General features: G+C 43.5%; 1 protein-coding gene across 8 annotated transcripts in view; it reads left to right on the top strand.

Annotated features, from left to right (window-relative positions):
• The window catches only part of LOC121892343 (R3H domain-containing protein 1-like), a 48185-nt gene extending 35084 nt beyond the window's left edge, over positions 1 to 13101 (top strand). For 5 of the 8 annotated variants that reach the window (XM_042405344.1, XM_042405343.1, XM_042405346.1 and 2 more), the window contains 10 exons: positions 393 to 746; positions 842 to 1007; positions 3918 to 4075; positions 4458 to 4591; positions 6367 to 6470; positions 8322 to 8503; positions 9131 to 9272; positions 10256 to 10353; positions 10567 to 10651; positions 11603 to 13101. In XM_042405344.1, coding sequence (XP_042261278.1) covers positions 393 to 746; positions 842 to 1007; positions 3918 to 4075; positions 4458 to 4591; positions 6367 to 6470; positions 8322 to 8503; positions 9131 to 9272; positions 10256 to 10353; positions 10567 to 10651; positions 11603 to 11922 — 1743 coding nt within the window. In that variant the 3' untranslated portion in view covers positions 11923 to 13101. Of the gene's footprint in view, positions 1 to 392; positions 747 to 841; positions 1008 to 3917; positions 4076 to 4457; positions 4592 to 6366; positions 6471 to 8321; positions 8504 to 9130; positions 9273 to 10255; positions 10354 to 10566; positions 10652 to 11602 lie in introns of those variants that run through there. The other 3 variants (XM_042405345.1, XM_042405349.1, XM_042405350.1) reach the window with 3 other exon arrangements.
• Positions 13102 to 13109: the final 8 nt, after the last annotated feature.

Consider the following 13109-nt stretch of genomic DNA (forward strand, 5'->3'; position numbering starts at 1 on the left):
TTTAACTGCTGGACACAAGATGTCTACTTCACTGTAAAGTCAATTCTCAGTGTTTGTGCACTGGAGGCTTCAAGTTTCCACATTACACTTGTGTTAGTTGAATATTGGATCAGGATTGGCTCCAAACTAGTTGTGATGTCACAAATCATGCTCCTAGACCCGCCCCTTACAACTGGATTTTCAGTGAGCTCAGAGAAGCTTTTTTTCAGCGCATGAGTGTGAAAACAAACTCTGCACATACATCGTCCTGCAGAGTGAAGCTCAAACATTCCACTATAGGAAAAAGAAGAAAACATATTTTTTAGCAGAGGGGGGCTTTAATACTTAATTATTACTGTGAGAGTCTTATGTGCAGAGCAGCGTTGTGTTAAGAAGCTCTGTCTCCTCTCCAGCCTGACACCCTGAACACCCAGTTCAGTCACATGACTCTGGCGCAGCAGCCACCCAACGACGGTGGCGCCTCAGCTCCGGACGCCCGCCACTACCCCACCGTATACCACCACCACCACCACCCCTCCCCCGTGCTACTGCAGGGAGCGCCTCCGCAGCAGCTCGCCGGCTACATGGTGGCAGGGCCATCAGGAGGACACCCGGGGGTGCTGCCAGGTCAGCACGTCCCGCTCCCGACCCCGGGCCCAAACCACGCGTATCCCAGCAGCACCCCGGGCCCCGCCGCTTTCCCGGGGTCCACGCTGAACCAGCAGCTACTCCAGCAACACACCTACATCCAACAGCCTGTCCAGCAGGTAGGTTTGAAATGAAAACGGTCACATTTATGGCCAGCTTTATGAATAACCCTCCATTTCTCCTGTGAAACGCTGCTGTTATGTGTCCCTTCCAGATGTCTACGTGTTACTGCTCTTCAGCCCATCACCCCCCCTGCTCCAGCCAGCAGCAGCAGCAGCAGCAGCAGCAACAGCAACAGCAGCAGCAGCAGCACTACCGGTCCCCAGTCAACGCGCTGCCCTATAACTGCCCTCAGAGCCAAAATCTGCCCCAGCAACAAGGTACAGACACACTCATTACAAAGGAGATACATGCTAATTTCACATTTCAGAAGACACATCATGTTAATTCCACTTTCCACACATGGATCATTTGCATCACGCTGCCTTTTCACTTCTCTACACCGTTCATCAAATCCAATTAAAGTCGTGTTGTATGACAAACACACCTGGATGCCCAAAAAAAAGCAGCAGGTTACCCTCACTTCCCCTCCAGTCTGCTGTGATAAAGCAAAGATACAACTTGTTCAAATAAAGCTTTGAAACAGTGGCATGGTGGATCTAAAAGACTAATCAAAGGCTGATTTAATGAATGAGGTCTGATGTGAAGCAACAGATTTTTTCCTTGAATTTTTCAGACTCCACGTCGTCAAGAGCAAAGCACAGCCTCGCTGCTGTATCAAGAGTGGCACCGTATCAGCGGACTCCGTTAACTTCCCGCTTTCAGCTCTTAGATGGCATTTTTGTTGTCGTGGTTCATGTTTCTTCACAAGGGACCTACGGCAGCAGCAGTCCGGCAGCTCTAGTGAAGGACAAATATCTCTCCCTTCCTTTTCTCTCTGTTTGTTTGTTTTTTATGAGTTCAGATGTCTCCCCAGGAGTCATCCACTTGATTATTCTGTTTTCTGTTTCTCCCCCCCCCCCCCCCCCCCTCACCACAGGAGTTGAGATTGTTAGCTCCTGCTCTCCCTCTGTCTCACACACACACACATGCACACACTTCCTTAACTGGATGTAACGTTGGCACATGTGTGACTCTTACAGTCGTGCACGCGCACACACACTAGTGTACACACGTTCTCTGTGAGTGGCTGCGGCACTATTCTGTCATCTGTAGGCTGCAAATGCGGCTTCCCTGCTGGGGACCCGGGGAACAGACAGCGGACAAATGAAGCTGCCCTACAAAGGCAAAGGACAGCAATTATTTCTCAGGGAAGCCGAAAAAATGACTTCAGTGCCTCATTTACCTTCTGTTTTTTTTTTTTTTGCATTAATTAAAAAACATACACACATGTAAAAGCATGGGAAAGTAAAGATATTGCAGCTGGGTTGCACACGTAATAAATAAGTCAGCAATGGAAAATCTCTGTTGGCTCAGTCGGTGTCCGCAGAAAAAAAACCTGCCACTGTTTCCACTCACTTGAATCAAACAGTCACCACCAGCACAGAGCTTTGGTGTCAGTCATAGTGTTTCTAGGAAAGCATCTTACCAGAATATAGAAGAAGCTCCCTCCTCTTTACTAGTAGCTGATGCTAGAGCGTAAGGGAAAACACCTTTTTTTAACAAGGAATAATGAATAATTGTGAGAAACCTCTTCTTGCATACAGTTAAAGAACAAAGGAGCACAGATTCATTTCAGCCTCCGAGCATCCGTTGACGCAGCTAAACGTTCAGCCGTTTGTGTGAAGAAACTGTAAATCATCGCCTGAACTGAGCAGATATCACGTATTTTATTTATATCAGATAGAAGAGGAGAAGATGAGATAGCCTTTAGATTCCGTAGAATTCAATATCCGCGATGTTTAAGGAGCGTCTTTTTTTTTTTACGATTCGATAGCAAAAAAGGGAAGCGTATCAAGCCTGAGAGGCGGAAAGCGGGGCCGGGACACTGTCTGAGAGGCCTCTATGAATCTCACAGTGAACCGGTCTCTTTTTCAGCCCCTCACTCCTCACCTGCAGGACACGATGACGGAGGATGAAAGTGCATATGTGAAGGAGAGGAGGAAGAAAAAACTCCCCCCCCCCTCTCTTTGAAATTTGTCTTAACCTCTCCTCACTGGATGGCTTTTTAATCCCTAAGCCGCAGTGGATCAGCCGCATAAAACTGTCATCCTCCAAAAACAGGATAGTAACAGTTGGGGGAGACAGTCGGTCATTATCTGCCTCTGAAGAAGTCACACTCCTCTGCTGCCTGCTGGAATGGAATCAAATCTGGTGCGTTTCGATATTACGGTCATTTCATGCTTGGTTTGTAAGTGAAGGTGGGAAGACGCGGCTGGATAAAAATAGTCCTCCACCCGCCGTTCCCTCGCCGAGCACTTTCATTGTCTAGTTGTACTTTTCTCCCAGGGCGGCAGACTGTAAAGACACCTTCACAAAAGGACGTCCTCTCCTTTTGTCACTTGGATTACCGTGTGTGTGTGTGTGTGTGTGTGTGTGTGTGTGTGTGTGTCACAAGGGACAGTATTTTCAAATGTCTTTTTTGTCACCTTGACATTTAAGTGCCCCCTCCACCTCCTCCTCCTCCTCCTCCTCCTCCTCCTCCTCCCTCCGGCTAGGATATAAGCGGCGCCATTTTAGGCCATTCGGAAAATGGCCGGACCCGCGTGTATGACTTTATATCGTCTTTTTTGTGTGCCATTTTCTCAGGGCGCTCTAAATGGGTTTTTAACAAGTGCTGTAGAAATGTGATCCCATTTTCTGTTTACCCCCCCCTGAACTTAATCATTCATTGGAAGTGGTGGAAATGTTTTTTTTTTTTTTTCTCTCTCTCTCTTTCCAAGACAGAGAAGGCCACTGAGGTTGCAGGTTCAGGCCACCACAGGCTAAATCAAATATATCGACTTTCTCATTTATTCCAAGTGCCTCAAACCTGCTTAGCTGTAACAGCTCAACTCCCAGAGCCGAGCCCCCCCCCCCCCCCGACTTCCACAATCTATCAATCTGCTGCTCGCTCTATTGTTCTCTCTCTCTCTGATGTGCCTTGAATGTTTCTGTATCGTGACTGTTTTACCTTTTTAACATCAGTAGAAATATTAGTAAAATCTTGATAACTGGAGCTTTTTTATTTATTAGCGGCGTCTCCGGCCGTGTTGCGCATTAACGGCAGCGTCCTGGCGTCTGACTTTTATCTCATCAGGAGTCTCTTTTCATTCGGTCACAGCGTTGTGCCTTTTTTCATTTTGCCTCAGTGCACCAAGCCGTGATGCCAAACCCAGCGTCCAGCTACCAGACCGTAGTGGGCGTGCAGCCAACACCCAACCTCGCTCTCACTGGCAACCAGCAAAGCAATATGGGCAACCAGATGCAAGGCATGATGGTCCAGTACCCTCCAATGCAGTCTTATCAGGTATTTTGATGACGGGGGGTGTCAAATAGATAAATATTACCAGACTACAAATGAAAAAAGAGCTCATTCTGTTGATTGTAATTTGCTGTTTTTTGAGACTATTGTTGTTGTCAAAGGAGGCTGCTAGTAGCTGTATGTTACTGATGAGAAACAGCTTCAAAAATTAGAACAATACTAGATATTAATGGAGAATACCAGTGTTGACTTTTGAGTTATTTATTCCTAAGATCAATAAAAATACAAAACTATAATGCTTAGAGTTGATTTTGACTTTACAGATGATCTAATTGTCCAAATATCCTTGAATTTTCCACTAAAGTCTCTGTTTTGTAGCTTTATTGGCTTGATTTTCCATTTGCTTCCATTTTTTTCTCCCCTATAGCAGGTTTCTGTGCCACAGCAGACGTACCAGCAGCCAGTGTTTGTGTCCTGCCAGCCAGGACAGGGGGCAGTGGCTGTCGCTGGCATGCAGCCCTGCTACAGCCTTCTCCCCCCAAACCAGCACACCACCATGAGGTATGATCTTTATTGATTAGACGCTGCACATATGTTCCTGCTTAGAATAAATAATGATAAAGGACAGAGATAGGAAACTGACCTGACGTAGTTACTGTGATCAGAAAGCAGATAGTTATAGAAGAGGATCATTCCACCTTTTTATAGACTAGATTTTTCACTTGTGACGCAGAGTCAAGAGGCTTTAAGGTGGAGGGATACGTGCGTTTATACAGTATCACCATATCAGCAGAAAAAAACATGATTTGTCTCTATACAGAAATCCAATTTTAACCTTCAATTTACTAGTCAGATGTTCCTTTTGGGTCTTGTTATCCATTCACATTCTCATATATTTGTAACAATGTTAAATGTAAAAGGTGTACTTCAACAACATATATTGAAGAATCACATACTGGTGTTTCACCAGAGGCTGCACGTTAGAAATGATTTGTGTTGGGTGTTGTTACACTTCTCCTTCCGCTCGAGTCAGCAAGTCTGAAATAGTTTTGCAGCAACTTTATATTAAAATCCCAAATAAATGTACGTTCAGGTAGTTTTATTGCATAGGAAATAGTTCCCTTGTGCTATCCAAGCCAGCAGTTTCACTCACATCAATACTTTATATATGTATATACGGGAGTAATGAGTCAAAGGTAATATTTCATGCTTATGTTTTGGTAATAATAAAGTTTATATTGATCTGTTTAATGATCAATATAAAGCCTGAAGGAGAAAAGTCATTTTTACGCTGCTGTTAAACTTCCTCTGATTTATGTTCATTCTTTCATAATTACAACGTCTAATAGCTGAAGTTTCCTTTTAATCAGGTTTAGATCAAATTATTAGCTGGGCTGCAGATGTACTTTGTCCCAGAAACCTATTTGCAGGTACTCGATGCTGTTTCTCACTCCTGAAGGTGCCTCTTATTTATAGACCTAACACGCCTGATGAGTGAATCCCCAAAGCACCTGCGAGCCAAGGTCATCTTTGTTCACCGCGGGGGGAAAAAAGAAATGGTGTTATTACCACGGCGCTTTCGGTGAACGGGCCCCCCTCGTATAGCTGATGAACGTCTACTCCCGACGCCCTCTCGGAAGAGCTTTAGTCATTTCCCTCCATTACTCTGCTGGTGTGGAGTAGTAGCCGTGGCGCCGCGCTCACTCTCATTATAGCTGATTGATAGAACTAGTTCACAGAAAGCAAAACATGTAATTAGTTTCTACCTCCATGGGCCCAATCAATCTGGATACCGGTGAGTGTAGCACTGCTGGGACCCGTACAGTATACATAACAAACAGCAGACATGAACGCAGCAGTCATCACCTGCAGGAGAACAATGCAAAGATTGCACACACACATATATACACACACATGCAAGCAGAGGTCACTCTCTCATTGTCCCAGCTGTAAAATGAGGCTGCTTTAGTAGGGCAGTCAGCGTGGAAATGATTTATGCGGCAGTGTTCGAACAGCTCCGGCTGCTCCCACGAGGACAGACTGTCCACCTGCAGCCTGCTTTTCACCAGCTGTACACCAATCCCTGCAGGCAGGTTGCTTACAGAGCAGAGCGCCTACTTTGCAGATAGACGTTAAAAAGTTCAATTTCAAACGTAATACCCCATCTGCGGTGTTGAGATCTCACAGCTCCTGGAGATTTACAACCGTGCAGGTTTAGAAGTGATTTCTTAACATTTTTTTTTTTTTGATAACTTCTCAGGTTCTGCGGCGCCACATTTTGCAGATTTTATCTTATAAAAACACTTAACTCTGTGTGTGTGTGTGTTCATTCACAGTTCTACCGTGAGTTTCCTGCCCGCCCAGATGATGGAGCAGCTCCAGTTTTCTCAGACGTCGTCCCCCTGCGTCTCCCAGCAGCACCCAGGCCAGCAGTATGCAGGTACCCAGAGATGTGCCATCACCGCCTGCGCTCATACACTCTTTATTCCCCCCTCTCCCCATCTCTCAGTGTCAATAACCACAGAACCTATTCCTTCATAGCTGAGACCCGGGCTTCATAATGAAATAATCTTCCCCGGGTTTACTTTGCCTTTGTATGTGTATGATTAGATTTACTCTCCGGATTTTCAAAATGAAAAAAAAAAACCGAAGGCAGCGCGGTGATGACGGGTCTCTAGAGTCGGGACGAGCGAAAGCGATCCCGGACGGAGATTAAAACAGCCAGTAGGTCGACTCAGACGTCACGATGACAAGAACTCAGTGGAAATTTAGTTTTTTTCTACCGTGAGAAACTAGTGAAATAAGAAATCACCGATGTCATGACTCCTCAGGTTTTTATAGCAAATGTAAATGTCAGCATCTTCTCAGCGTGAGTTATGCTTCAGCGGTTGTATTGTGAAAGCCAAGACAATGAAAAGTGTATCTTACAGGTCTGACAGCAACCAAAAAAAAAACACAGTTAATGACACTGGTTACTTTCATGGTTGGATATTATTTATTCAGAACAAGAAGCCAAAACAAACAGTAGAGGAAGGCAGGAAATGTTGAAATTTTGGGAGAAAGTGAATAGTTTTGAAATGTGTGGATAGATATTATAATACAGTGAGCAATAAGGGAACGTTTTCCCTTCTGTCTTTAACTGTAATATGTTTATGTATCATGTTGCTGGTTGATAAATATAATTAAAAAAGACATTTTATATTACATATTGCTTACAAACATACAGAACATCTATCATTTTACCTTTGAAATATGTCACCACGATCAAAAATACTAAGTAGATAAAGAGTTAAATTAGGAGATGCATAGATTAATTGATTAATTATATAAAAATCCTCCAATCTCCATGTATGGCCTGTTTTTGTTTTGGCCTTTCGGAGACTGAGTGAATCTCCGTCCAGAGGCCCAGGTGGGGCACTCTCCTTACTAATGACCTTTATTATTCATGTCTGATTATTATGGGAGAGCAATGGAGGGAGCCATCATTTCCAGCTCGTCAGTAATGAGGTCAGATGAAGGTCTCACCACGGCCTTACCTACAGCGTCACCAGTAAACATTTTTAATTGGCTAGGCCGGGGCCAGGAATAATCTGCAGATTAGGTCCAAATATCCACCGTCCTTGCTACTGTTACCAGCTAATAATTCATAAATCAACAGCGGCGTCAGGCTGTGCAAAGTTTGGGATACGATTTCCGCCTAATGTGAGTTTTATGTCAACAGAAATTAATTAGATGGAATTTTTTTTTTTTTTTTTTATGAGTTCACAGAGCAGAAGGTTGCTTCTCAACCTCTGATTGTTTTGTTTTTTTAAAGTCACATCAGTCACGTTCACGCGTCACAAACTCATTAGATAATTGCGTCTCCCGGATCATCGCATAGGCTTTAGCAGGAAAAGGGAATGGACTCTGTTATTGCCACTACCGATGTGGCCTCGTAATCAAGGCACTTAAAACCTAATTGCTCAGCGGCTAACAGTATGAGAGCGCTGTTTTCACTGATGAGGTGTGTAGCTGAACAAAAGTGCTGAAAAAGAGCTTTTTGGGCAAAAACACATTTACTCAAATAGTTCAGTCTGGTGCGTAAACGATGAACTTATGTGATGAATTAAGTGAGGAAAAAAAACAGGTAAACATTTTAGATAAAATTAGACAACATGAAATTAAGTCTCATCACGTCTGCCTGACCTGATTTGCTTCTCATCAACCGGAACGTTGTATCAAACCGCTTCAATTTCAGCTTGTGTTTCTATCTTTTTTTTTATTATTCGTGTGTGCGTGTGTGTGTGTGCAGGGTTGTTACCCCCAGCCCCCGGCAGCGGCATGGTGATGCTGCAAATGACAGCGCCCCCCTGCCAGCAGCCCCGGGCCCCCTCCCCCTGCCAGCGGAAACAGCCCAGCCACAAACACCCGGGCCCCGAGCACCAGCGCAGCCGCAGGCCTGCCGAGCTTCCTCCGCCTCCAGACAACACCCAGGTACAAACGCTGCCCGGGTGCATCGATTAGGAAGAGACAATCACACAAAAACACTATTCAGGAAGTAGTTAAAGAAATGGAATTTTTGTGCTGTAAAGTGATACAAATTAATTTGTAACCTTTTTAAAAAGCTTATTGCGGTTGACTTTAATAGATCTAATTAGCTCAATGGCCCAGAGGTTTTGACTTGACGAAGGCAAATAATTGTAAAGTAAATTAGAATTTTTGCTACACTTGCAATGCAGTATGTGTCAGAAAGTTAAGATGCTCACAGTTTGAAAGCTAATTTAGTTTGCTTGTCTAAGTCTGACAGTAACGTGAGTGACACGATTGTCCCCTTGAGCTGAACCCGGCCTCCCCAGCTCTCCAGGCAGGTTAAATGTCGTAGCAAATGAAGTCAACGCAAGCATAACATGAGAATGAGGAGAAAATAGTCCTTAGCATTAGCGTGTAATGGTACATTAGGGGGACTAATGTGGATGGAATGGTACATTAAAGCAACAATTTGAACAAGAGATTGACTTTTTCGAAAAAAGGAAGGAAATAGCGAAGGGTTTGCTTTTTTTGAATGAAAGTGTTTGTGTTCTTCACTTGTTTTTCGCCGCACCGCCGGTGTGTTGTGTGTAGAGCAGCCTGCCCTCGTCTCCGGCGCTCACTCCTTCGCCAGGCCAGCCGCCCAGCGTCAAGGGCCTCCCTTCAGGCATCTCGCCCATCCCTGTCATGGCCCACCACCCGCAGCTCCCTACAGCCTTCTGCCACAGTGGACAAGGTCAGAGACACAGAGGCCACCAGTCTGTTCACACTCACTCGCACACTCATATTAAAAAGAGGACAAACTTGGCAACGAGGCAGGAAAATCAAAATGTGTGGAATTATATTCATGCCTTGATCCTGAGCGTGTTACTGGAAAGTTTCAGCACACAAAGGTTTTTTTGGAAGCACATAAATTATATTTTGTACATTTAGAAGAGACATCTAAGCACTGGGAGGATAGAAATGAGGCACATGTACACAGTTATACATGTTTGGTTACATACTTTATTTATGAATCTGTATGAAATTCCATTTGTAGGTTAGTCTTTACTTTATTAGCGCTTTTGATAGGTAGGTAGCTAGTTCCTTTAAAGAAAATAAACTTACCCATATTAGCCCTGAGCTGAGTCTAATATTCCTTTAGCTAGCTAACTTACTAATTAATATTAACCACATTATAGCATGCTGTTGAAATTAGATGTAGCACATTTTGTCCAACAAAATCATACCTTAAATCTATTTATTTAAATGTACAGTCATCATTTTAAAGGAGCTACATTGTTGATTATATTGCTTTGGCCTTGTAGCTGGAATCAAGTTATTCAACTAGCTGTTTATCAAGCAGGAGTTAGCTAGCTACATAGCCAAGTAGGCAAAGACTAACTTACAAACAGAGTATCATAAAGTTTTATAATTGAAGTGTGTAAAAAAAAAAACTGTATAAATTGCTGACATGCTTTCAAACTAGTAAGCAACACTGGAGACGATCGAATTACCTGCTTCAGCACAGAATCTGTTTGTTTTCAGGAGTACATTCATTTTTAAAAAAAAGGCATTTCTGTACAAAAATAATGTATGTACTTGTAAAAAAATATGTCCCATTGTGCACTCAGCATTGAGGCACAAATATAATTCCATAAAAACACGAGTAAATGTTCAGTTTTTTGTCTCTACTGATCTGAAAATTCACTAACTTTGTGTTTTGACCGTGACGTCCAGGTGAAGCACACTACTCTCTACTGGGCCAACCTCTGCAGTACAAACCCTCCATCAGACCTCCGCTGATCCACACTGCACACATGGTGGCCAAACACCAGGTCAGACACACATCAGAGCTGAAATATTGTCTTTTCAAGACTTTTATCACTAATAAATGTTACTTTCAGTGCACGTAATGGCTCCCGGTCAGTGTATTAATGTCATAAAATCAGGATATCTTCAGGATTTATGACTTAAATTACATTTCAGGTCAGCCAACATCCCTCCCTGCCTTTCACAAATAACCTGTTGTCCTCTCTCTCTCTCCTCAGGGTCCACTGGGGGTTTGGCGTAGCGGTCATGGGAGGAAGGCCAACAGAAAATCTCTGTCTTCAGATCTCAGTGTAGGTGAAGCAGGTAATAGGAAGTCCAGAGGGAGGCTTGAGTTTAGTGAACCTCGAGTTAACCGCAGTCTTTTCCAGCAAATCCCGAGTTACTGACCGAGATTTGACCTCCTCTATAAGAGAGGAGCACGAGATGTAATTCTTTTACATCATGCAGTTTCTCCATGTAGTTTTGTATAAGAACTCAGGTAAGCTGTTTCTGGAAAAACACGCAGCTCTGAATTAATCATCAGGTTCAAACGTCAGTCAGAAAAAGGAAACTGGTGTTAAGATTTATCACGTGATAAATCCAGCTGCTGTGCGGTGTATTTAGCAGATCAGCTGAAATAACATCACGTTTTTATTGTGTCAAAATATGCTTACTGCGCTCCGTAGCTGTGGAAAAAGCCTCTGTTTGTGAATGTAAGCAGAATAAATTACAGACAGGGCAGAATTCACACCTGGCTGTGGAACCTGCAGCCCCCGCGGTACTCTGCCGAAAGAAATGTGCTGATTACTTCAAATATTTCGTCGTATTTTTTGCACTCGCTGTAGTATTTTTTTTATTTTTTTTTTGCATTATTCAGGTGCTCTTGTCAACAATCTCACTAGTACAATCAACACAGAGGCGGCTCACAAGCAGCTCAGTGTGTTGTGCATTAAGTGTTGGTGGAGCATCGCTGCCTTTTAAATGTCACGTTATCTAGAAATAAGATGAGCCTTATTTTGAAACCTACAATCGTGCATTTTTGAAAATTTAACCAATCAAGAAACTGTAAAAATGCAATTAGAGTAAGATTTTAAAATGCTGTTTCAAACCACGACAGCTCTCGACATCCTTCCACCTCAAAGCTTTGAAAGCTGATAGCAGCAGTTTATTGAAGCCTCCCGATGGTGCAGGTCTGATTTCCCTCTTCACCCATGACAGTTGTTTTATTTACTGGCTCTGCTGCTTGCTTACAGTGTTGTCTGTGTTTGTGGGCAGTGAGCAGTCAGATCCTGGAAGTGACAGATCCTCCGGAGGGGATCAGCTGTACAGACTCTCAACACCTCCTGGCAGAGCTCTGCAAAGGGGGCGAATTGATCCAGCGGCTGTCGGACCATCAGCCCTGGTTGCGCAACACAGCCAGAGACGCTCCCAGCGGAGACCCACCCTCATCATACTCTATCTTTGCCATGCTCCCCTCCAGATACGCTGCCCAGAACACCATGCTCCACCACAGTGGCCCCCGCCCCACCTTTAAACTCCGAACTAGTACCAGACACAAAGGGGAGCTGCGTGACTCAGAAAAGGCCAGCTCATAGCTGCTAAGTTCTTGGTGCGTCTTAAGGAGCGCCACATGAATGCACATCCAACCACCTGCCTCTGCTGCCTCAGTCTGGACTGTCTCGGTTCAAGTCCCAGACTCTGTCCAAACCGAAAACAGTATCAAATGTTTGAAGAATGAATGTTCACTTGTATTTTGTTTTAGTTCATTTTTATCTTTTTTTTTTTCTGGCCAACAGGTCTGTGCAGGGTGGAAAACTGAACACCACCAGCCAGTTTGGTTTTCTTTGTAAAAAAAAAATGCGTCCGTGGCTGCTGAGCGCAACTGGAGGCCCCCCCTTTTTTTTCTAAAAGTCTAGTTTGCTGTTCAAAAATGAAAGTGTTTGGAGAGCTTTGGGATTTATCCGCCAGCTAAGATGTTAGCGTCTCCACTGTGGCTCTTTTTTAATAGCAGGTGAACGAGTGTGACAGCAGCATATCGAGCAGAACTTACACATAATCTACTTGTTTCTGGTTCAAGAATGTTTTTTTGTGCCCACTTTTAAAATTAGACATTTGAAAATCGGGGCTCTATAAAATATTATTGCATTTAAATCGAGTGTGTTTTATTTTTACTTTCATCAATAATTCCTTTCAGCTGTGTCCAAGCTTGGTCCCAGGCACCGAGTCGACGAAGCGGACGTAACACTGAGCAGCAACACATTTCTGTCATGTTTAGGCACACGAGAACGGGTTTCCTCTTGTATAGCATTCTTCAAACAAGCTCCAACCAATCACACACACAGCAGCATTTGTACAACGTGAGCCCATACAATAATAAACACTGAATAATAGATATACAACCTGAATTATTTAAAGTCACTTTTATACACAGTGAATGTTGCATTTGCACTGAACTGATGAACGAGATGGAGATTTTGATTGGTATTGGACAGGGCCTGGATTTTCTTTTATTAACCCCTCCCGTACCTGTTTGTTGCACTCGGCCAGGCCACTTTCTTTTATATTTAATTAAAATGTTTATATGCACAAGAAAAATGCAATCGAGTTTGTCACTCTACTTGGCTTCGTTTTTTTTGGATTTCAGTTTGTGTGAATCATGAGAGGTGTTTTGTCTGGTGTGACTTTCCTTTCTTTTTTTTTTTTTTTTTTTTTTTTTTCTTCTTTTTGTTGTTGTTTGTTTTGTTTGTTTGACTCTAATAAATGTTTGCACCACACATGTTGA

The sequence above is a fragment of the Thunnus maccoyii genome, chromosome 24 (genome assembly GCF_910596095.1).
Source record: "Thunnus maccoyii chromosome 24, fThuMac1.1, whole genome shotgun sequence".
Taxonomy (NCBI): Eukaryota; Metazoa; Chordata; class Actinopteri; order Scombriformes; family Scombridae; genus Thunnus; species Thunnus maccoyii.